General features: G+C 38.9%; 1 protein-coding gene and 1 long non-coding RNA gene across 2 annotated transcripts; one reads left to right on the top strand and one right to left on the bottom strand.

The window, feature by feature from the left end:
- Nucleotides 1-400: 400 nt before the first annotated feature.
- LOC133657570 (uncharacterized) lies at nucleotides 401-24,049 on the bottom strand. The gene is made up of 3 exons (XR_009827283.1): nucleotides 23,900-24,049; nucleotides 12,711-12,910; nucleotides 401-2,498 (listed from the first exon to the last, which is right to left on the bottom strand). It is a non-coding gene; the product is annotated as an uncharacterized LOC133657570 (long non-coding RNA).
- Nucleotides 1,204-16,194, top strand: rtkn2 (rhotekin 2). The gene is made up of 12 exons (XM_062059041.1): nucleotides 1,204-1,557; nucleotides 2,328-2,518; nucleotides 2,770-2,816; nucleotides 2,913-2,966; nucleotides 3,026-3,143; nucleotides 7,508-7,708; nucleotides 8,056-8,150; nucleotides 10,191-10,297; nucleotides 10,401-10,532; nucleotides 12,755-12,923; nucleotides 13,179-13,286; nucleotides 13,792-16,194. Exons 1-12 carry the CDS (start codon nucleotides 1,423-1,425, stop codon nucleotides 14,409-14,411), a joined length of 1,977 nt encoding a protein of 658 aa, XP_061915025.1. The 5' UTR covers nucleotides 1,204-1,422; the 3' UTR covers nucleotides 14,412-16,194.
- Nucleotides 24,050-25,590: the final 1,541 nt, after the last annotated feature.

The raw sequence follows: 25,590 nt of genomic DNA, 5'->3' as shown, positions 1-25,590 counted from the left end.
CCTTGGGCCGGCTCTGCGTTGAAGGCAGTGCTATCACGGCACACCCTTAATATTGTTGTCAGGGTGAAAATCGGGACAAATTCGGGAGAATTGTTGCCCCGGGAGATTGTCGGGAGGGGCACTGAAATTCGGGAGTCTCCCGGAAAAATCGGGAGGGTTGGCAAGTATGTTGCTAGGGCGGGATAGCCATTCAAAGAAGGTGAATTCATTAAAAAGTGCATGTTAGATTTTTTTAAAGAAATCTTTTCTTGCGGCCCAGCCTCACCCAGTTTCTGCATCCAGTGGCCCCCAGGTAAATTGAGTTTGAGACCCCTGCACTAGGGCATAACAACATAACACGGAGGTATCAATAAATAAAATTCCATGACTGAGAAGATAATAAAATAAATATGTTAATTTACAGGTTGAAATTGTTCCCCCTCGCTTCTGTTCGCCATTTTTACTCCCCCACCGCAAGCTCTTTGTTATTTTTGGCGGACGCACCATGTGCAAATAACAGTCGCTCTGAGGGCCTTAAATTGACGCAGCAGCACCACCTGTCGTTCTAGAGTGTGAATTACGGCTGCTCTGAAGGCAAGTGGATACTTCCTAAACGCTGGAATTCACCTGCAAAAGTTTGAACTTAAGGAAAATTGTTTTTAAACTTGCAAATCACTCTTTAACTTGTAGAAAAGTGTTTTTTGTGTGGAGTTTTGGCAGAGTAATTTGACTCCATAATTTTCTGTCAATAACTAATCATACGCCAAAACATTGTTTCGACAGCATGCATTGGTTTTTATTCATTACATTTGATTTAAAAACATATTTATGATAGCAATTGTTCCAAAAACATTATTATAAACGACAATGTATAGTTACGTCCAAATGTGTCATTTTTAAAAATCTCAAATAAGAAAAAAATTACAAAACAAGGAAAATCCACTTACGCCTGTTTTATTTGGCACTTTGACGTCACGACGTAAAACTATTCCCAATTCAAAGACGCTTGGTTATGTGACTTGTACGTACCGGCAGAGGGGCGGAGTGTGTTGTTTGTCCTCAATGTTATGAACTGATCACTAAGTTGAAGTAGTCCCAGTTGGTAACATTAGATACTAATACTTTTAACTAAGATCGAAATATTTTCCAAACACTATTAGGTCGAGCTTTAAGTTGTTTTTTTGTTAAATTTTGTTTGTCGAGATGACTGCAGTGATTTTATCGTGGAACCTACAAAATATCGCAATAGGTAACTGAAAACCTGAATGTGTTTTAGCCAAGTAACGATAAGAAACACAGCAGTTATTTTTCTAAGTTGTAATGGAACGCCTCTTTGGTTAGAACCTTGTTGACACTTCGGGTAAGCAGGTAACACACATCGAACGCTCCTATCCATTTGAAGTGGTCGTGGCAGGAATGCGCTTCGACGAATGAAAACACAACATGGCGGACCAGCGGGACGTTCAAATTTCTAAACGAAACGCGAACTCCAGCCTTTTAATGTCGGGTAGTTCAGCGGTGGCCATGGAGATTAAACGGAAGAAAATACGACAGAGTGCCTTATTCCAGCACACAGAGGTAAGGATAGGTGTTTTTAGTTTCCCGTCGTGTCGTCGTCAGCTTGGCGTGACGCCCGGTCCAAAGTTCAATTAAACAGGACAACAAATGAACACTTAATGACATTGATACAACAAATAATAGTTACGTCTATGTTTAATTCTATTAAATGTCACGAATTTGGATTTATGATAACTAATCTACATTCTACACGGTGAACTAACGCCTGTAATTCAATAGGGCTACTATACACCCCATTGTTACTCAGTTGTTTGAATTCAAACCTATGTGCATTCAAAGTTGTCATTTTGCATGATTACACACACTAGTAATTTTCTTTAAAAGCACACCAAATCATAAAAGTAAATGTCCAGGGGATGTTCACATTTGGTTGTGACAGATTAAAATGAGCAGCAGGTGCAATGAGTTACTAGTATGGACAATAATGACAACTTTTAGAAACCCCAGAACCAATTGTATATGCATTATTTCAGTCATAGTGCAAAATTCATATCTGACTTAACATGTATTTGTAAGACTACAATACATGCATTTATAAGACTTCGACTTACCTTTGTTGTCATTCAAACTGTTGCAAACTTTCCAGTGTTAAAATGGAACTAAACAAATAAATACAAGCATTTTGGACATGCAACTACTTCTTATACGCCTTTAAGCACTCTTTGAAACTGAACAACGCAAATTAACACAGGGATAAGTTATTGTAGATTTGAATAGTTTTGCATAAGTGAAAGAGAGACTTCAGTCATTGTAATCCTTCTTGTTGCAAGAACGCCAAAATTCAAGACAAGCTAGACTTCGAGGTGCGGATGCGAGACGGCGCCTATAAGCTGCTGATGGCTTCCAGCAAGAGAGAGCAGATCCTCAACGCCTCTAAGAACCTGCTGACCTGCAACGCCAGGATCAAAGCGTACATTGGTCAGATGGAGAAGGAGCAGCATCTGCATGATATGAGAGAGAGGTAAGTAAATATAATGGTTTACAATTTCTGCAAATACACGTTAGTACATCCTTATTCCCAATAAGAGACCAGTGACCTAGATGAAGATGTGTTTACAGTATATATTGTTGGCTAAAGCTGTATAATGCTGGAACCCATAAATGATTAAATTATACATACTTGAATGTTGTCAATCGCTTCTTTAATGACTAAGTGCTATTTCATTACAATAAAGCATTTATCATACTATGACATTTAAAATGACATTGCAGGCTTTCAGAGGAGCGTGTGCCTTGTCGAGCAACAATCGCTCTGTCTGGTGAGTCAAAATAGTTTAACAAAAAAAAAAAATCTTGAAATCAGCTATTAATGTATAGCGTTTGTATTTGGTAAAATGTACTTTTCTCTGTTGCAGGTATTCGTATTCCATTAATGTGGAAGGATCAGGATCACTTTAACAACAGAGGAAGTGAGTTTTTCCTCGTTCTGCTTCCATTCGTACATCGACACCGTGTTCGTATTTTTTAGGCTCGCGGCGAGTGGCTCTGTTCTGTCTGATGAAGATGGGTTCTCAGGTGTTTGACACCAAGATGGTAATAGTGGACAGATCCATCACTGACGTCTGCTTTGAGGAAGTCACCATCTTGTAAGTACTTCATGAGATTAACATTTTTGTAATTTATTGTCAAAAATATATTGCATCCTTGATTTTGTCTTTTTACCGTCATGAACTTTTTAGAGTTAGTTAAGTCTTTTTTTATCCGCCACTCACTAGCCTTAAAATTGTGCACGTAGTGTTTTAAAAATACAGTCCTCCCTTGCCACACTGCACTATGACGTTAAGCATTTTCAAACATAAAAAAAGCCAAAGGCACTAAAAATATCAATACTTCAGCAATATTGGCCACAAGATGAGACCAAACCAATCAGAGTGCACTTACCTTATCGTGGCCACTGATTGGCTCAGCCTCCGGCAGCATTACTATATTAAATTAGAAGAGTGTAAATGTGACTATGTGGGGGTTATTTCATGTCTAGAGGGATCTCCTAATTTTAGAACACATATTTAGAATGTCTTTAAAAAACAATTTATGCTTCAACTATGAAAATATTTGAGTTTTACTTTAGTCAGACCTGGAACCAACTAACAACAGTAAAGAAGGGTTTATTACATAGCTATTTGTTCTTATAAATGGTAAATGGGTTATACTTGTATAGCGCTTTTCTACCTTCAAGGTACTCAAAGCGCTTTGACAGTATTTCCACAATCACCCATTCACACACACATTCACACACTGATGGCGGGAGCTGCCATGCGGCGCTAACCAGCACCCATCAGGAGCAAGGGTGAAGTGTCTTGCCCAAGGACACAACGGACGTGACTAGGATGGTGGAAGGTGGGGATTGAACCCCAGTAACCAGCGACCCTCCGATTGCTGGCACGGCCACTCTACCAACTTCGCCACGCCGTCGTTATACTAAACCATATTCCTACTATTGTACTATCAATTAATTTTCATTTGGTAGAGTGGCTGTGCCAGCAATCGGAGGGTTGCTGGTTACTGGGGTTCAATCCCCACCTTCTACCATCCTAGTCACGTGCGTTGTGTCCTTGGGCAAGACACTTCACCCTTGCTCCTGATGGGTGCTGGTTAGCGCCTTGCATGGCAGCTCCCGCCATCAGTGTGTGAATGTGTGTGAATGGGTCAATGTGGAAATACTGTCAAAGCGCTTTGAGTACCTTGAAGGTAGAAAAGCGCTATACAAGTATAACCCATTTATCATTTATTTCCTGTTAAATACCACATTTGCCATTATTTTTTTGCAGTAAAAAGGTGTTAAGTCATTTTTATTGGTTGTAATTTTTTTATTTCAATGTAAAAATAATTTTTTCTACAATATATGTATGTTTTTTTGATAATCTGATAATCATAAATTTAAAAAACAATGTACTGAAATAAAATAAAGCCATGTATTTAAAAAAAATACAAAGCTTGCAATTTTTGCAATAAAAGGCTCAGATTTTGCAAAAAATTATACGTTAAAGGCAAGGCAAGGCAAGGCAACTTTATTTGTATAGCGCTTTTCATACACAAGGCAGACTCAAAGTGCTTCACAGACAACAAAGTGAAATGAAAGAAAATAAAAGCAAAATTAAAATGCAGACAATAAAAATAAAAACAGTGCAGACGTTAAAAGTTAAAAGATTAAAAGATTTAGCTGAAAGCTAAGGTGAACATAAAAGTCTTCAGTCTAGTTTTAAAAGTAGTGAGAGTTGGGGAGAGTCTGACATCTTCAGGAAGTTTATTCCAGCTATGTGTTGCATAGTGACTGAATGATGATCTCCCTTGATTTGAGTTTACTCTTGGAACCGCTAACAGATTGGTCTCAGAAGATCTTAGTGATCTAGAGGGCGTATATAGTGGGAGCATATCAGTGATATACTTGGGCCCTAGACCATGTAGTGATTTATATGTGAGCAGGAGGATTTTGAAATCTATTCTCTGATGTACAGGGAGCCAATGTAAAGATTTAAGAATTGGTGTAATGTGCTCACATTTTTTGGTCTTTGTTAGAACTCTAGCAGCAGCGTTCTGAACAAGCTGTAGCTGCCTGACAGTTTTTTTGGGAAGACCTGCAAGGAGACCATTACAATAGTCTAGCCTACTGGTAATAAAGGCATGTACAAGTTTTTCTAAGTCTTGAGCTGACATGAGCCCTCTAAGTCTTTTTACATTTTTGAGGTGATAGTAGGCCGATTTTGTTACTGATTTGATGTGACTGTCGAAATGTAAATCAGAATCTAAAATAACCCCAAGATTTCTGGCTTTATTTGAGGTTTTCAGGGACAGTGATTGAAGGTGTTGGATGACTTTAAACCTTTCTTTTTTAGCACCAAAAACAATTATCTCAGTTTTATCTTCATTTAGTTGTAGGAAATTTTGGCACATCCAGTGTTTGACTTGCTCAATGCACTGGCACAGAAGATCTATGGGGCGATAGTCATTTGGTGATAGCGCTACATAGATTTGGGTGTCATCGGCATAGCAATGATGGTCAATGTTATTATTTTGCATGATTTGTCCTAGTGGGAGCATATAGATGTTAAATAAAGTCGGCCCCAAGATTGAACCTTGGGGGACTCCACACGTTACGTTGGTTGGTTCTGATACAAAGTCACCAATGGAAACAAAATAGTTCCTATCTTGTAGATATGACTTGAACCAGTTTAAAACTGTGCCTGAGATCCCCACCCAGTTTTCCAACCTGTCCAAAAGTATTGAGTGGTCGACAGTGTCAAATGCAGCACTGAGGTCCAAAAGCATTAATACTGAAGTTTTGCCAGAGTCTGTGTTTAGACGGATGTCATTTATAACTTTAAGAAGGGCCGTCTCTGTGCTATGAAGAGGTCGAAATCCTGACTGGAAGTTGTTGTGGCAGCCAGTAGAAGCCAAGAAGTGATTTAGTTGTTGGAGGACAACTTTCTCAATTATTTTACTTATGAATGGTAGATTTGAAATTGGTCTGTAGTTGTTGATAACAGAGGCATCTAGGCTCTGCTTTTTTAGAAGAGGTTTAATGACTGCAGTTTTGAAAGCCTTCGGGAAATTGCCCGATTTAATAGAATTATTAACTATTTGCAAGATGTCTGTTGATAGGCAGTCAAAAACATTCTTAAAGAAGTTGGTAGGTAAAACATCAAGGCAGCAGGTGGATGACTTTAGAGCTGTCACCGTTTCCACTAGAGTTTTAGAGTCTATGGCATTAAAGCTTGCCATCATTGCTGTGTTACTTTTGCCTAAATGGGGTGGTGATCCAACTTTTTTTACTTGAGATATTGATGGTGCGTCTGATGCCTTCAATTTTATCAGTATAAAAGAATGCAAAGTCATTGCATTTCTGCGTGGAATGGAGTTCGGCTGGTATTTGTGTTGGGGGTTTAGTCAGTCTGTCAACGATTGTGAATAGGGTTTTGGCCTTATTTGTGTTGCTGTTTATGATATTGGAGAAGAATGTTTCTCTAGCACTTTTTAAGACTAAATTGTAGGCCTGGAGGCTCTCTTTATAGATGTCATGGTGAATATGAAGTTTTGTATTCCGCCAGATTCGTTCAGCCTTCCTGCACTCTCTTCTCTGGGCTGTTACAGCAGCAGATTTTCTCCAGGGTGCCTTTTGCTTGCCAGAAATCGTTTTAACTGTAACAGGTGCAATGATATCTATGATATTCACAATTTTGGAATTAAAGTTGCTTACAAGATCATCAGCATGACATGGGTTTAGAGGTGGTAGTGAGGAGATGGCGTTTTTAAAGAGGACATTAGCATGTTCATTTATGTACCGCTTTTTGACATTCTTTGATTCTGTTTGTGTGTCCGGAATTACAGAAATATTAAAGAAAACACAGAAATGATCAGACAATGAAGGATCAATCACAAGAACATCAGAAACATTGAGACCTTTTGTGATAATCAGGTCCAGGGTGTGTCCCTTATAATGTGTAGCCTCTTTCACATGTTGAGACAGTTCAAATGTGTCTAAAATAGTAAAAAGTTATTTTGTGCCCTTGTCATTTAAATCGTCAATATGAAAATTAAAATCACCAGTTATAACCAGGCAGTCAAAGTCAGTGGAGATGCTAGACAATAGTTCAGTAAAATCATCAAAAAAATTTGCAGAATATTTAGGTGGCCTGTAGATAATTAACAAGAGAATTTTGGGAGAGCATTTCAACACAGCACACAGGTATTCAAATGATGTAAACTCACCGAGTGACATCTGTTTCCCCTGAAACATGTTTTTAAATATAGCAGCAGAAAAATTATAAACATCTTTTAAGTAAAAAATACCAAATTCATGATTGTTTCATATTTTTTTTGCATTGGGAGAGCTTGTAGTACAATATTCACTTTTTCACACATTGCAAAAAATAATTTTATGAAAAATTAGTAAACTAAAATATTGTTTATTTTTAAAATTAATCCTAACGTAAACTGTTCTTCTCTATGGTAGCAGCGATGCAGTTGCTCAGTTTGAGCTGAGGGTGGAGCTGTGGAGCTGTGCCGTGGACGAGGAGCTGACTTTAGTAAACACTCCGAGAAAGCTGGCCAAAAAGCTCCGGAACTCTTTTGGGAAGACAGCCGGCAAGAAGCTCTGCCCCCTGCTGGACAGTCCCGACCCTGACACTTTCCTTCAGTACAACCCAGTGCCTGCGTATGTTGCATTGTTTTACCTTATATTGTGTTGCGTGAAACCCACTTTAGCAGTGTGCTGGGAGCTAAACATGACAATGAGCCGCCAGTTGAACAATTTATGTATTGTGATGCCTGCTCGCTCAACAAGTTTTCAAACAAAAGACGGCAACAGGAGACTTAAAATATGCTTTGACATATGTTTGGTGTTATGAGACGGGGATTTGACAAAGAGCAAACTAGGGGAGGTGCTTTCTGTGATGCCTTTTCACTACTCTTTAACGTATACTTGTATACATATGTATATTTGTGGCTGTTGTGATGCATTATTCAGCTAAACGCTGTATTATATGTGTGGTGTTGTTTCAGAGGAGCTAAGTACAACCTGCTGGCCTACTCTACCATGCGACTGCCTGAGGCTGAAAGCAGCTTTCAATCCATCTCGCTCGTTGTGCTGCTAAATGGTAAGAAAACAAAAACATACTTTGTCATGAAATGTTTATAAGGGCTTATTGTATTTGGGATGTCAATCAAATGCATATGTTGTTTTACACCAAAGTTCCATGCTTATCTTGATGGAAAAGAGTAAACTGAAGGACTTTGTAAACAAGTCAGGCAGTGAAAGCATTGTTGTTATGAAGTGATGGTACAACATAGCACAAGCATGACAAAACTGTCCCAGTCTTTCTATCAACTGCCATGAGATTATAAATGCCATTTTCCCCAAAAAAATTATGAGACGAAACCAAAATGTTTGAGTGAGTGACGAAAAGAAAAAGCTCTGACTCATTTAGGAAGAAGCTGTTTGGCGCCACCTGTTGGTCTGCATGTATTCATTTGCAGGCCTTGAATATAAGACAACCCCTCTTTTTCAAGATCTGCATTTTTTTAGACAAAAAAGGACTGAAAACTAATGTGTATGACTGACAGGAAGAAAAGCGCTGACTAGCTTGTGGAGAACTTGTTTGGCATCACCTGTTTGTCTGCATGTGCAAATATGGAGACCTTAAATATAAGACAGCACGTTCTTTTAAAAAAACAATGCATGTTTGAAGACAAAAAAAGACTGATCATCAGTGTGTGTGAGTGACAGGAAGAAAAGCTCTGATTGGCTTGGAGAAGTTGTTTGGCACCACGTGCAAATCCGTAGATCTTAAATGTGAGACATGTCTTTTTTAACAGCCGCATTTCTAAAGCAAAAAAAAAAAAAAGACGGGTAATCTGTGCGTGTGAGTGACTCCAAAAAAGCTCTGACTGTCTTGGAGAGAAGTTGCTGGCACCACCTGCTGGTCTGAATGTGCAAATCTGTAGACCGTGAATATTGATATTGGGTATTCTTTAAAAGCATAATTTTTTATGGCTAAAAAAAAAGACTGGTCACTAGTTTGTGTGATTAACAAGAAGAAAAGCTCAAACTGGCTTGGAGAGAAGTTGTTTTGCACCACAAGTGTGTTTGCATGTAAAAACATGTAGCCCTCGAATCTAAGACTGCACATCTTTTGCAAAATCAGCATTTTCAAACAGGTAAAAAAGACTGGTCATCAGTGTGCGTGAGTGACTGGAAGAAAAGCTCTGACAGGCTTGGAGAGAAGTTGTTTGTCGCCACCTGTTGGTCTGCATGTGCAAATCAGTACACCTTGAATATAAGACACCACATTTTTGTAAAGGACGCATTTTTAAAGACTAAAAAAGACTAGTCACCACTGCGTGTAAGTGACTGGAAGAAAAACTCGGACTGGCTGGAGGGGGGCTTGTTTGTCACCACCTGTTGGTCTGCATGTGCAATTCTGTAGACCTTGAATATAAGACACCACGTCTTTTTTTAAAGTAAAAACAAAAGACGGGTATTCAGTGTGTGAGTGACAGGAAGAAAAGTTCAGACTGGCTCAGGGAGAAGTTGTTGGCACCACCCATTGGTCTGCATGTGCAAATCTGTAAACTGTGATATTGACATTGGGTATTTTTTAAAAGCTGCCTTTTTATGACAAACAAAAAGACTGGTCACTAGTTTGTGTGATTGACGGGAAGTTAAGCTCGACTGGCTTGGAGAGAAGTTGTTTGGCACCACAAGTTTGTCTGCATGTGAAAATCTGTAGACCTTGAATAACAGACACTTCCTAAAAAAACTGGTCACAAGTGTGTTTGAGTTACGGGGAGAAAAGCTTGAATATAAGACGCCCAGTCTTTTTTTAAGACCTACATTTAAAGACATAAAAAAGACTGATCACTTGATTGTGTGTGACAGGAAAAAAATTGCTAGGCGTCACTTTTTGTTTTAACATTTATAAATCTGTAGACGTCAAATATAAGACTGACCATTTAGTTTCTGGTCTTTCAAGACCAGCTTCTTTTTTTAGAACAAAGACAAAAAAGCCTCAAATCCTGTCTTATACAGAGATTTTTCCAGGAAAAACTATTTTCTTATATTCAGATCTTTGTGCTTTCTTGGATCTACATTATGTTGTTTCATCTGCATTTCGCCACCTTTCTTCCATCACTTTCAGCTGATTGGTCGTCCTGGCTTCCACTTTACGGCAATCTGTGCTGCCGCTTGGTGGCCCAGCCTGCATGTATGACGCAGCGTGTCATGGCAGGCTATCTCAATCAGAAGGTAACGTCACCTGTTGTGGACATTGCTGCTTCTTTTTCTTTTATCCCCAAAATCTAACAAGTATATCCTATCCTACCCTAACAGTCTGTGTTTGTGTGCCCAGCAAAGCGTGGAGGGCCTAAAGCGCTGCTGCAGACTCTACTGCGTGTTGAGCGCCGCATCCTTGTCGTGCTACTTCAGCCCAGAGGAGATTGAAGCTAAACTGCAGCCCACCCTCAGCCTGGCAGTCAACAAGGTGGGAAGATGACTTTAGTGTAGTGTAATGTGGTGTATTGTAGTGTAGTGTAATGCGGTGTAGTGTAGTGTATTGTAATGTGGTGTAACGTAGTGTAGTGTGATGTGGTGTAGTGTAGTGTGATGTGGTGTAGTGTAGTGTATTGTGATGTAGTGTAGTGTTGTGTAATGTAGTATTCTGTGATGTAGTGTAATTTAATGTTGTGTAGTGTAATGTGGTGTAATGTAATGTAGCGTAGTGTAATGTAGCGTAGTGTAATGTAGCGTAGTGTGATGTAGTGTATTGTGATGTAGTGTAATGTAATGTTGTGTGGTGTGATGTAGTGTAGGTTAATGTGGTGTAGTGTATTGTAATGTGGTGTAGTGTATTGTGATGCAGTGTAGTGTATTGTGGTGTAATGTAGTGTATTGTGGTGTAATGTAGTGTAGTGTATTGTGATGTAATGTAGTGTAGTGTAATGTAATGTTGTGTAATGTAGTCTAGTTTAATGTGATGTAGTGTTGTGTAATGTAGTATAATGTGGTGTATTGTAGTGTTATGTGATGTAGTGCAATGTAATGTGTAGTGTAATGTAATGTAGTGCAGTGCAATGTAATGTAATGTAGTGCAATGTAATGTAGTATAGTGTAGTCGGTCACCTTCACTTTGGACACGCTGCTTTTCATTTCATGCTCACTTGAGCTTGTTGATTAAAAATGACAAAGCCACATTTAAAGCAGTGTGATGGGGAAAAACACCTAATTTAATTAGAGATTAATAGGAAGTGTTCTAAGTTGATTACTTTGTGTTGCTTCAAGGACTTGCACCTGATTACTATTTTCACTTAACTCTGCCATGCCTTTTTTACGCATTGCTTTAAAGTTAACAAGGTATACAGTTATGAGAACAATATTATAAATTACATCCGCATATTTTCACTTTTTATGATAAAATTGTGTGTTTTCTCCTCCATTCTGCCAATTTATTATTGTAAAAGTTTGACTTTTGACGGACTTTATTTTGTAAAACTAAAACTTTTTTCCCTCCGAATAACAATTTTTCTTTTGATATTTCCGTTCTAAAAAAAAAAAAAATTTAGAACATTTTACAGAAATATTCTGATTTTATTTTGTAAAATTACAACTGTTTTCCTCCCAAAACATTTTTTTCCCGTTGAAAATCTTTGCCTTTTTTAAAGAAATATCCTGAATTTATTGTGTAAAATTACAACTTTTTTCTCCCAATACCATTTTTTCTTCATTTTGCCATTTTTCATGTAAAATGCACCCTTTTTTCACAGAAATACCCCGACTTTATTTAGTAAAATTACAACTATTTTTCTTCCAAAACGGTTTCTTCCCATTGACAATTTTGACTTTTTTTCAAAAAACAACCTGACCTTTAATAAAATTACAACTTTTTATCTCCCAATACCATTTTTTGTCAATTCGGTCAGTAGTTTTTTCACGTAAAAATTTGACTTTAGTTTTCCAGAAATATCCTGACTTTGTTTTGTAGAAATAATACTTTTTTTCCTCCCACTACCATTTTTCTCCATTCTGCCATTTTTCCGCTGTAAAACCTTTTCTGTAGAAATAATTGTTTTCCTTCCAATGCTTCTTTTCCCCTCAAATATTTATAAATTTTTTACAGAAATATTCTGACCTTATTTGCAAAATTACAACTTTTTACCTCACAGCAAGATTTTTTTCTCTTGATAATTCAGGCCTTTTTTAAACAAATATCCTGAATTTACTCTGTAAAAAATGTTATAATATTACTGCCATTATGTTTTTTAACAGAAATAGTCAGACTTTACATTTTAAAATTAAAACTTTTTTCCTCCCAGTAAGATTTTTTTCTTTTTATAATTTAGGCCTCTTTTATATACATTTCCTGAATTTACTCTGTGAGAAATGTTACCTTATTATTACTGCCATTTTATGTATTTTTTTTTACAGAAAGTTTTTTGTTTTTTTTTAAACTAAAATCTTTCCCCCCCGAATACCATGTTTCTTGTGAAAAAAAAAATAAAAAATTTCCAGACATATTCTGACTTTAAAAACTTTTTTTGTTCCAATCTTATTTTTTTACTAATTAAAATTAGGAATACTTTTTTGGGAAATCATGACCTTTTTCTCAGAATTTTACGACTGTACTCTAGTGAAATACAAATATTTTTTTGTCTAATATACTTACTTGAAAAGCTTGAGGATTGCGTGAATTTTCCTGGGTTTCTGCAGGACACTCGAATCCGACTGATGGAGAAGGAGTCAGCGGGCAGGAAGAGCATAAGTCTGTCCATCATCAATTGTTCATCAGAGGGAACTCACACTGTGGTCTTCACAGCAGACACTGAAGAGGAGCTGTATGAATGGCAGGAGGCCCTCCAGCAGCACCTTTATGATCAGAGTGAGTTTGTCAAATGGTGTTTTTGTATGGAGGAAGCTTTACTGTCTTAAATGACTTAGTAATTACTGACTAAAAATGTAAATGTAATCGTAAATTAAATATTAGAATCACTTGAGGGGAAGCAAAAATGGAAAACAGTGCTATCTGCTGGATGTGAGGGCTATTGCTTCCTTAATGCAGACAACAAAGTGTGGCCATGTCAGGAACACAAACTCATATTCTATAAATTAATTTCTGCTGTGTGTTGCCCACCAGGTGAGTGGCTGCACTGCTGCAAACAGCTTATGAAAATAGAGGTCGCGTCGCCACGGAAACCCTCGCTCTTCCTCGACAAGCAAGCGGACTGTGTTTACAACGAGCTGAGTGAGTACATGGAAAATGAGATTGAATTTAGCAGAGGAGGAACATTCACTGGAGATTTGACCCTTGTTGATTCATAGAAAGTACTAGAAGACCTCTAGTAAGTTGTGCAGTGCATCATATCTTTTTAATTCAAGGAGAGATGTGTGTTACATGAGTCGCTTCCATCTTTTGTTTTGACATTTTTGGATTTGTAATATGAGTTAGCTATTGTTTATTGATATTTATCCAGAAATTATTATTCAAATGTTTTTTGTATTTGTTACATACAGTAAATCTCTGTCATTTGACCATCAACTATATTATACATATTATTATACATCATTAATTTTGATATTTTTTAAAGTGTAAATAATTAACTTTATTATTACTATTTAAATTATTTTATTCATATATTTATCAGCCTATCATTAATAATTGTATGCCATCTTCGACTGCATTATTAAAATCATTTTGATGTAAATATTAAAAGTGTATATCAGACCTAAAAGTGAGTGTTTGTATGCAGGTATAAATTCTCCCGGGAGGTTTGAGGGCATCACAGACCTCATCCACAACAGGATTGAGGAGACAGAAGGACACTTCCTGATTGGCCAGGAGGAGCAGACGCAGGCTGCTGATTGGTCCACTCTGTTTGATGGCTGCCACTCAGTGGTGGTGCAGAAGAGGAATGGTCCATCCCAGAGTCAAACCTCCACCCCTTTCTCTAGCCCTAAGGCCGCCTCCAGCTCCGCCCCCAATAGCGGCAAGAAGCGCCGTGCCCCGCCCCCTCCCCCCTCTCGCCCTGACAGACCGCCTCGTCCTCCTGTCTCCCACCGGGAGAAGGAGAACTCCATCACGCCGCGCCCCAAGTCCAAAACGGGCCGACCGTCCTTGGATGCAAAGTTCTCCGCCATCATCCAGCAGCTCCAGCGGAACAACTACGGGGGCGCACCGGCGCTCGGCCGCAAGAATGCTCCGTTGGGCGTTCTGGAGGACCGTGGCGAGGCTCCGCCCCCTCACCTGAGCCACCGGGAGTCAGGTGAACGTGGCTTTGAAAGAGCCGGCCATGTTGGCGGTCCTACTGATGCAAGCAGGAGCCGAGTAAGGAAGTCTTTCAGGGACAGGATGAACCTTAAAGCTGCATAAAATTTACTTTTTTTACTGCCAACAACCTTTTATACATCTAGTACGGCGTACGTTTACTATAGTCCGTACATGTATTCAAAATCTAACAGGTCTATCCTACTACATTTCATACATGTACTACTGTGTACTTTTACTACGTATCATACATTTATTACTGCGTACGTTTACTAGTTTGTACATGTATTACTGTGTACTACATTTCATACATACTGCGTACGTTTACTACGGTTTATACATGAATTACTTCGTACTTTTACTACAGGTTATTCCTACTTCTAGAGTCAAACAGCTCTGAAACAGACCACGAATATTGTATGGCGTGAGACCTCTCCTAAAAGGATGAATTACTTTGATGTTAACAAGCGAATATTTGTCTTTTATTAACAGCCTCACTTCTTTTTCAACCACAATTATTAACAATATAACAATTACACTAGTAAAGTACACATATATTTTTTTAGGATATCAGAAGTGAGTGAGACCTCTCAGTTGAAATATCATTGTCTTTGTGTTTTAGCTTTTTCTTGGCGAACATTAGGCGACGACATTGGTGCTCAACTGGCGACGTTGCCCAGTTCAAAACTTACAAGCGAGTAACATTTTACAGAAGATTAAAAAAAAACACATAGTACTCTTCTCATATAGAAAATGCTTGAAAACAGCAGAGCACTCCTGTCATAGAGAGTATCTTTGACCAAAGATTTTTGAAAAAGCTCTTTAAAAACAGCAGAGCACTCCTGTCATGTAAAGGGTTTTTGACGAAAGATTCTTAAAGACAGCACAGCATTCCTGCCATAGAAAGGATCTTTGACTGACGTTTTTGACAAAAGATGCTCAAAAAAAGCAGAGCACTCTTGTTATATGGAGGATCTTTGACCAACGATTTTTGAAAAACCTCTTTAAAATCAGCAGAGCACTCCTGTCATGTAAAGGGTTTTTGACGAAAGATTCTTAAAAACAGCACAGCACTCCTGCCATAGAAAGGATTTTTGACTCACGTTTTTAACAAAAGATGCTCAAAAAAAGCAGAGCACTTTTGTCATATAGAGGGTCTTTGACCAATGACTTTTGAAAAATATCTTTAAAAGCAGCAGAGCACTCCTGTTATATAGATTATCTTTGACTCATGTTTTTGACAGAAGATCAATTAAAAAAAAGCAGATAATTTCTGGCGTATAGGGGATCTTTGACTCGCGTTTTTGACAGAACATTTTTAAAAACCGCGGCTTTCTGTACAATTGAAGATACATTTTTTGGCAAAATATATTTAAAAACAAGAGAGCACTCCTGTCATATAAACTAAAGGATATTTGACTCGTATTTCCAGGAGAAGACCCATACAAACAGCAGAGCACTCCTGTCATATGGAGGATCTTTGACTTGTATTTTAACAAAAGATCTTTAAAAACAGCAAAGCACTTTGGCATGTCGAGGATCTTTGATTTGCCTTTTTGCAGAGCCGTCCTGTCATATGGAAGATCTTTGACCAGCGTAAATGTTAAAAGGTATAACAGTGTGCAATGACATTGTTGAGATACAAAATAAGAATAATAGTTAAAGTACAAGCCCTTAGAGTTCCTCCAAAATTGTTGTTTTCCTAAATCATGTTAAAATGATACAAGATCGCCTGCACAGTTAAAGTTTTTAATGATGGCCAGTTTGACCCTGGAACAGATTCTTTTTATTTGCATGATTTCCATGAGTTAAAAAGAAAACAATTGTCTTTCAAGGTTCTGCTATATTTTTAAAGATTTGTAGCAATAAATTGAAACAAAAACAAAAACCCTCTTTACACTGTAGGTGATGTGTCTCTTAAAACCTGGAAGACAAATAAATCCCAGGAGCTTTTCATGTGAATCCATCATAAATATTGTATTGATTCATCAATCTCACTAAAATGGAGCAAAAAAAAAGCAATCCAATTGGAATTGATCATCTTTATGAGCACTATTACTTTTATTTCCACTATTACTGCTGATTCTTCACATTCTCATGACGTGTCCCACCTGATTGTTGTGTGCAGCCCATAAACTTCCCTCAATGACTAACATACAGTCATTGTATACAGTGCATACAATATAATATAATCATCATTCTGAGTGAAAATAGACAGTAACATCATGCTTCAACAGCTACTTAGCCGTCAATGATCCCAAATCAATTACTTTTATCTTTACCTTTAAATCGTCGTGAGGAAAGAAGTGTGTGTGTGCGTGTGTGTGTGTGCAAGGATTGACTTTAAGCCTTCCAAGCACTGAAAACAGATTGGAAGACGAGGAGGAGGATGTGAGGCGGATTGCAATTGACTAGCAGCAATGTGTTGCAGAAAGATGCTCGCTGCGCTCTGTATGCGTTAGAAATCCATTCAATCCATGTCAAAAAAACAAGACAAGGTCTGCCGAGGTCAGCGCTCGCAGCAAAGTGAAGAGAGCGAGAGAAAGAAAGCAGTTTGTTGTTGTGATTGTAATCTTTTACGACTAGAATCGCTTACTTTAATTAGTTTTACTGTTTATGAGCAAAGACAAACTTTTATGTACTTGTTTTTTTTTTAAAGATCTTTTGCCTTTTTTATAGACTTTAGCACAAGAAAAAAATAACACTTGGTTTCATCTAACTCCTGTTTAGCATATTGATTATGTTGTTAGTTAATTAGTCTTGTGTTGTTTCTTGAAATGTTATCGTTTTAATGGGATGGGAGAATGCCACTGAATGTTCTGAGCTTCTGTTTCCATTCCTCTGTTGTATTAAGAGCAATAATGTTGTATAACTTTTCCTTTTAAAAGTCAGAATAAAAGTTACCTTCTAAAAATACTTTTTTCGTTTTATTGCAAATTCCACAATGATAAGTTTTCCCTAGAGAATAAAGTTATACTTTTCCAAGAGAAAATATGAAATACATCTTTGTGGTGTTTCAGTGTGATCAAGAAGAAGGACAATAATGAGAAAATTGAGGGGAAAGGGAAGAATGTGAAGATGGAGAAGGAGAAGGAGAGGAAAATGACAAGAAAAAGAAAAGGTAGGAGAAAGAAAAGTAAAACAGAAAGGAATATAATGGTAGAAGGGGGAAAAGAAAAGAAAATGGAGCAAACAGGGCCGGTTCGAGGCAGGCATATGAGGGGCAGTCAAAAATGTGAAGGGGGCACCATGTGTACATGCTGCTATACGTCATGCTCCAGCACTATGTTCTCAGCTAATACAGTAGTAACATTGCCTTTTTCATTGAATTTGGCTGATAGCTAAAGGCCTGATTTACTAAGATCCAAATACCACACGCTAAACAGCCCGAGCAATCTGTAAAATAGTGTGTACAATTAGGTCGCGTGTGACTGTGTGTACAATTGTAAAGTGATGCAGACAACCGCCTTATTTAAATGAGGATTTTGCGTGTACTATACAGGGCATGACCATGGAGAGACTCTTATTACATTTATGCTATCATGCTCTCCGACCTGTGGCTTTTTGCTATGTTTTCAAACATGCAGAAGACATATACCACTTTTTATGGGCATTTTACACGCAGTCCTGCAATGCATCTACATTGACACCATTTTTTTTTTCTTTTTTACCGCTGAAGGTGCATGGGGGAGAGGCCGCTCAATACACAAAAATGCATACTTCATCTAAGGAATATTTTAATGATATATTCTATGTGAAATAAATGAACGTCATTAAAAAAATACTAAAGGACACCAAAACGCATCAATTGGGGAACTGCACTTTTTTATATTTTATTTTGCCTATAGTTCACAATCATTATGAGAGACCTGACAATGGATGTTATTTTTTTATGCATTCTAAATATTAAATAAATGCGATCAAAAATCTGCTTACGATAGAGCCTACGGGAGCCGCTTAATTCTGCCTATAAAGCCCTAAAAAACAGCTAAACACCTCCATTGATGTTTTGTATACATGATGTAAATATATTTGTAAGGTAGAAATGGGCATATTTATAATATTTAATATTTGTCATTTTTAAGCATAAACGGCGCATTAATTTAAAAAACGCATCACAATGTTTGCTTTTTTTCTTCTTCTTCACTGATTATTACTCACTGCAGAGCCAACAAACTAATAATAAAACATCACTTACTGTACAAGGTCTGCTGTCATTAGGATGCCGACTGCTGGGATGTTCTTATTAGGGCTGGGCGATAAATCGAATATACTCAATATGTCGCGGGTTTGTCTCTGCGATATAAAAAATGACTATATCGTGATATTCGAGTATACGTTCTCACGCAGTTGCTTTTAGCTGCGGGCATTACACTACATGCGTTTCTCGCTCTTTCTTGTCTCTCCTTCTCACAGAGACATAAAACAAGCGCACCTTGTTACATACGTCACATACTGTCACGCGTGTAACGTCACACGCTTTCACGGAGCAGGGAGGTAGCGGCATGGGTAAAGTTAGCTGTGATGCTAGCGGAGCGGTGCCAGTGGTAATGCGAGAGAGAGAAGGTGCGAATCTGGTAACAAATGAAGGAATAATTAATTCCCAACAAAAACAGCACGGGGTCCATCGTCTGCCGGTGGTTTGGCTTCAAGCGGCAAGATGTTGAACAGACAACCGTAATATGTCAATTATGCGGCAAAAACGTTGCTACAAAAAGTAGCAACTCTACTGTGTAGCACCATTTGAAAAGTCACCCGGTAGAAAATGAAGAGTGCTTGAAACTCTGCATGTCAACATCTCGGCCAGTGCCACACCAACAAAATGCCCAAGCAACATTTCCACATGAACACCGTATGAAAAAAATAGTCAAAAACAGGAGATAACGTCCGCAGGAACCTACCACATAGCGAAGGACATACACTATTTGATTCCCTATTATGCAGCTCATTTTTATTTGACAGTAATTGAAATATCTTGTGTGACATCATGCACAAAAGTGCACTTTATTTGTTTTAAACTATTGTAGTGGCGTTCTGTACAAAAAGTGCACTTTAATTTAGTGTTGTTTTGATATGTCATCTTAGTGACATCATGCACAAAAGTGCACTAATAGCTTGTTTTAAAAAGTCTCTGACAATCTTGCACTTTCTGTTTTGTAAATGACATGAATGTTTGTGTCACTGCTTGATAACTGTTTAATAAATACAATTTTGGTAAATTGACTTAGTTGTGATTTCCCTCTCTGCATGAAAGTTTAAAATGAGCATATACTAATGCAGTATGAACAAGAATGTTTTAATGTAGACACATAACATCATCATACTGCTGTGATTATATGCATCAAGTGTTAATTCAAGGCTAAGGCAAAATATCGAGATATACATCGTGTATCGTGACATGGCCTAAAAATATTGAGATATTAATAAAAGGCCATATCGCCCAGCCTTAGTTCATATATTACCATTTAGATGAAGAATGTCTTATAATCCTCACCTGTGCAACTTGGGTGTCCCCCCTGAAGACTAAGCACTAACCACAATAAGGTGGCAATTAGAGATGTCCGATAATATCGGGCTGCCGATATTATCGGCCGATAAATGCTTTATAAAATGTAATATCGGAAATTATCGGTTTCAAAAAGTAAAACTTAGGACTTTTTTAAAACGCCACTATACGGAGTGGTACACGGACGTAGGGAGAAGTACAGAGCGCCAATAAACCTTAAAGGCCTACTGAAACCCACAACTACCGACCACGCAGTCTGATAGTTTATATATCAATGATGAAATCTTAACATTGCAACACATGCCAATATGGCCGGGTTAACTTATAAAGTGCAATTTTAAATTTCCCGGCAAACTTCCGGCTAAAAACGTTTCGATATGATGACGTTTGCGAGTGACGTCAACTGTTGAAGCGGAAGTATTCGGAGCCCATTGAATCCAATACAAAAAGCTCTGTTTTCATCTCAAAATTCCACAGTATTCTGGACATCTGTGTTGGTGAATCTTTTGCAATTTGTTTAATGAACAATGGAGATTGCAAAGAAGAAAGTTGTAGGTGGGATCGGTGTATTAGCGGCGGACTACAGCAACACAACCAGGAGGACTTTGAGGTGGATAGCAGACGCGCTAGCCGAACGACCTCACCTTGACTTCCTCCGTCTCCGGGCCGCCGACCGCATCAGTGATCGGGTGAAGTCCTTCGTCGTACCGTCGATCGCTGGAACGCAGGTGAGCACGGGTCGTGATGAGCAGATGAGAGCTGGCGTAGGTGCAGAGCTAATTTTTTTAGCATAGCTTTGTTGAGGTTCCGTAGCTAAGTTAGCTTCAATGGCGTCGTTAGCAACAGCATTGCCAAGCTTCGCCAAGCTGGAAAGCATTAACCGTTTATTTACATGTCCAGAGTTTGGTAGTATTGTTGATCTTCTGTCTATCCTTCCAGTCAGGGGCGTATTTGTTTTGTTTCTATATGCAGTTAAGCCCGATGCTATCACGTTAGCTCAGTAGCTAAAGAGCTTCACCGATGTATAGTCGTGGAGATAAAAGTCACTGTGAATGTCCATTTCGCGTTCTCGACTCTCATTTTCAAGAGGATATAGTATCCGAGGTGGTTTAAAATACAAATCCGTGATCCACAATAGAAAAAGGAGAGAGTGTGGAATCCAATGAACCCTTGTACCTAAGCTACGGTCAGAGCGAAAAAAGATACGTCCTGCACTGCACGCTAGTCCTTCACTTTCATGTTCCTCATCCACAAATCTTTCATCCTCGCTCAAATTAATGGGGTAATCGTCGCTTTCTCGGTCCGAATTTCTCTCGCTGCATTGAAAACAATAGGAAAATGTGAGCAGCCCTTTCTCCGGTGACGTCACGCTACTTCCGGTAGGGGCAAGGCTTTTTTAAAATCAGAGACCAAAAGTTGCAAACTTTATCGTCGATGTTCTCTACTAAATCCTTTCAGCAAAAATATGGCAATTTCGCGAAATGATCAAGTATGACACATACAATGGATCTGCTATCCCCGTTTAAATAAAAAAAAATTCATTTCAGTAGGCCTTTAAAGGCACTGCCTTTGAGTGCCGGCTCAATCACATAATATCTACGGCTTTTCACACACACAAGGCAATGCAACGCATACTTGGTCAATATCTATACAGGTCACACTGAGAAGGCCGTGTAAACAACTTTAAAGGCCTACTGAAATGAAATGTTTTTATTTAAACGGGGATAGCAGTGTCATACTTGATCATTTCGCGATATTGCCATATTTTTGCTGAAAGGATTTACTAGAGAACATCGACGATAAAGTTCGCAACTTTTGGTCGCTGATAAAAAAAAGCCTTGCCTGTATCGGAAGTAGCGTGACGTCACAGGTTGAAGGGCTCCTCACATTTCCCCATTGTTTACACCAGCAGCGAGAGCGATTCGGACCGAGAAAGCGACGATTACCCCATTAATTTGAGCGAGGATGAAAGATTTGTGGATGAGGAACGTTAGAGTGAAGGACTAGGGTGCAGTGCAGGACGTATCTTTTTTCTCTCTGACCGTAACTTAGGTAAAAGGGCTCATTGGATTCCACACTTTCTCCTTTTTCTATTGTGGATCACAGATTTGTATTTTAAACCACCTCGGATACTATATCCTCTTGAAAATGAGAGTCGAGAACGCGAAATGGACATTCACAGTGACTTTTATCTCCACGACAATACATCGGTGAAGCACTTTAGCTACGGAGCTAACGTGATAGCATCGTGCTTAAATGCAGATAGAAACAAAAGAAATAAGCCCCTGACTGGAAGGATAGACAGAAGATCAACAATACTACTATCAGGAGACACCGAACCAAACACTGGACCTGTAACTACGCGGTTAATGCTGTGCCGCCTGTCGAAGCCTAGCAATGCTGTTGCTAACGATGCCATTGAAGCTAACTTAGCTACGGGACCTCGTCAGAGCTATGATAAAAACATTAGCGCTCCACTTACGCCAGCTCTCATCTGCTCATCAACACCCGTGCTCACCTGCATTCCAGCGATCGACGGCGCGACGAAAGACTTCACCCGATCATCGATGCGGTCGGCGGCTAGCGTCGGATAGCGCGTCTGCTATCCAAGTCAAAGTCCTCCTGGTTGTGTTGCTGCAGCCAGCCGCTAATACACCGATCCCACCTACAGCTTTGTTCTTTGCAGTCTCCATTGTTCATTAAACAAATTGCAAAAGATTCACCAACACAGATGTCCAGAATACTGTGGAATTTTGAGATGAAAACAGAGCTGTTTGTATTGGGATACAATGTGTCCGAATACTTCCGTTTCAACCATCGACGTCACGCGCAAACGTCATCATACATAGACGTTTTCAACCGGAAGTTTCGCGGGAAATTTAAAATGTCACTTTATAAGTTAACCCGGCCGTATTGGCATGTGTTGCAATGTTAAGATTTCATCATTGATATATAAACTATCAGACTGCGTGGTCGGTAGTAGTGGGTTTCAGTAGGCCTTTAACAGTGTTACAAATATGCGCCACACTGTGAACCCACACCAAACAAGAATGACAAACACATTTCGGGAGAACATCCGCACCGTAACACAACATAAACACAACAGAACAAATACCCAGAACCCCTTGCAGCACTAACTCTTCCGGGACGCTTCAATATACACCCCCCCCGCTACCCCCTACCCACCCCCCCCCCCCAACCTCAACCTCCTCATGCTCTCTCAGGGAGAGCATGTCCCAAATTCCAAGCTGCTGTTTTGAGGCATGTTAAAAAAAAATAATGCACTTTGTGACTTCAATAATAAATATGGCAGTGCCATGTTGGCATTTTTTTTCCATAACTTGAGTTGATTTATTTTGGAAAACCTTGTTACATTGTTTAATGCATCCAGCGGGGCATCACACCAAAATTAGGCATAATAATGTGTTAATTCCACGACTTTATATATCGGTATCGGTTGATATCAGAATCGGTAATTAAGAGTTGGGCAATATCGGAATATCGGCAAAAAAGCCATTATCGGACATCTCTAGTGGCAATCTCTCAGGGGGGAAACTAATAAGATAAAAGTTAAATAAATAAAACAAGTTATGCTTCATCTACATCTTATCAACCATCACAACTTTTATCTTAACAATAATGTGTATACTGAATTCAACCTTCAGTAGGACTTCACACACAATAGTCAATTTTTGTAAAACTGAAATGTACAGTAGTCTTATGAATAACATAAAAACATTCTTTTAAAACTAGTTTATTATCAGGCCTCAAACTTTCTGTATTCTCTACTCATTTACACAGAGAAACTTAACAGCACTGCCCACACTCTAGACATAGTAATGTCGTGTTTCACTGTACCAACTAACAGGGAACCTTTAAATGAAATTCTATTTATATCATTGTGTTCTCTGACCAGTGAGCACGTAGACACTTGCAACGTGAGGAAGTCCACATCGACGCAAATAATGGTAGCCTACATTTTCGTTTGTATCGGCGTTTAAAGAGGAATGGCGGCTGACTCTTTTCGACAAAAGAGCTCAATAGGACAGAACACCCGAAGCAGCAAATACACGCAGCTTTAACTTACACTTTGGTCCATGTCCCCAACAATTGGCTCGCTTCCTGATAGCACAGTGAAACATATAGCGTCAACAATAAAATGTGTCCTATTGACTTAATCCCAGGTGTTCACTAATGTAGAACATCTTAAATCCTCAACTTTTACATTTGGCGCTTCTTCTTCTTCTTCGTGTTTTACGGTGGTTGGCATCCAACTTAATGGTGCATTGTGTGTTTGTGCAGAAAACATCGCACAGGGCGATGTGATGCGTCTAGTGCAGTAGCCTTGGAGTAGTAGTACCTGTAGTTAGTGCATGCTGCATGCCGCTTTTGCTTGCTATGCTGCATGCTGCTTCTGCCTGATACTCATTGCTTTCAGCTAGTGCCGCCGGCTAGCCCTCTGTCTCAGAGGGCGAAAAGAGGAGCCGAGTGCATAAGCCTCCTCAGCCGGTACATAGCCTCTCCATTGTCAAGACTCGTACATGCCTCCTCGTGGCCACACACGGTAACTGGAACCTCGCGGTTCCAGGCTAAGTTGTACGGGATCTCGGAGCAGCAGGGGGCCCCAGAGACGGGGCATGCAGGCCCACCGGTGTGTGGACATGCCCTGGTGCCCAGTCAACCCCTGTCCCAGCTATGGGTAAATAACCCCAGCTATGGGCGAATAGTGAAAACCGCCTCAACGGTGGACCAGGCGGAAGATGGCGGCAGCGGAATGCACCACAACGGCTGGGAAGGCGGATGAAGGCTGCAGCAAAGACGGGTCCCCAGTCGTCTTGGTTTCCATGCCACTGGACCCTGGCCCGCTCAATGCCAAGGACTGTGTGGTGGCTGACCGTGCACCAGTCTCCCCACATTAAAAGATTCCACGCACAGGCGTCCTCCATATAGGGAATCCACCCTAACATCCCTTGGAGGACAGTCATACTCGTTTCGAGTGACCGCCGACGACGACGAATGGTGCATTACCGCCACCTTCTGCTCCGGAGTGTGGGTCAGACAGTAATGCACAATCTAAATCCCCATTTCGTCCTAAAACTTGAAATAAATTTAAAAAATTAATAAATACAATTAAATACGCGCACACGCACTTGCTCTATCTTTTAACCCACCTCTTCCTAACCTCCATTATCCCTTAAATCAGGGGTCTCCAAACTTTTTGACTCGGGGGTTGCATTGGGTTAAAAAAATTTGCCCGGGGCCCGGGCTATATATATATATATATATATATATATATATATATATATATATATATATATATATATATATATATATATATATATATATATACATATATATATATATATATATATATATATATATATATATATATATATATATATATATATATATATATATATATATACGTATATATATATATATATATATGTATATATATGTATATATATATATATATATATGTGTGTGTGTGTGCAAATATACATACAAGTATATATATATACACACATATACATATATATATATATACACACATATATACACAACTTTTTTTTTTAAAATGTTGTGAAAAAAAATGAAAAAAATCCCGCTCTATAGTTAAATTCAGATTCGTTTTCAGATTCGTTTTCTGTGTATTTGGGATTCCCAAAAGTGCCGAAAAGGGTGATCCTAAAGAGGAAGTCTCAAGAATGTAAGAAATACAAGAATGTGTGTGTGTGTGCGTGTGTGTATTTGTGTATGTGTGTGTGTTAATAGATT

The sequence above is a fragment of the Entelurus aequoreus genome, linkage group LG09, assembly GCF_033978785.1.
Source record: "Entelurus aequoreus isolate RoL-2023_Sb linkage group LG09, RoL_Eaeq_v1.1, whole genome shotgun sequence".
Taxonomy (NCBI): domain Eukaryota; kingdom Metazoa; phylum Chordata; class Actinopteri; order Syngnathiformes; family Syngnathidae; genus Entelurus; species Entelurus aequoreus.
This window is presented reverse-complemented; position numbering and strand designations above follow the sequence as displayed.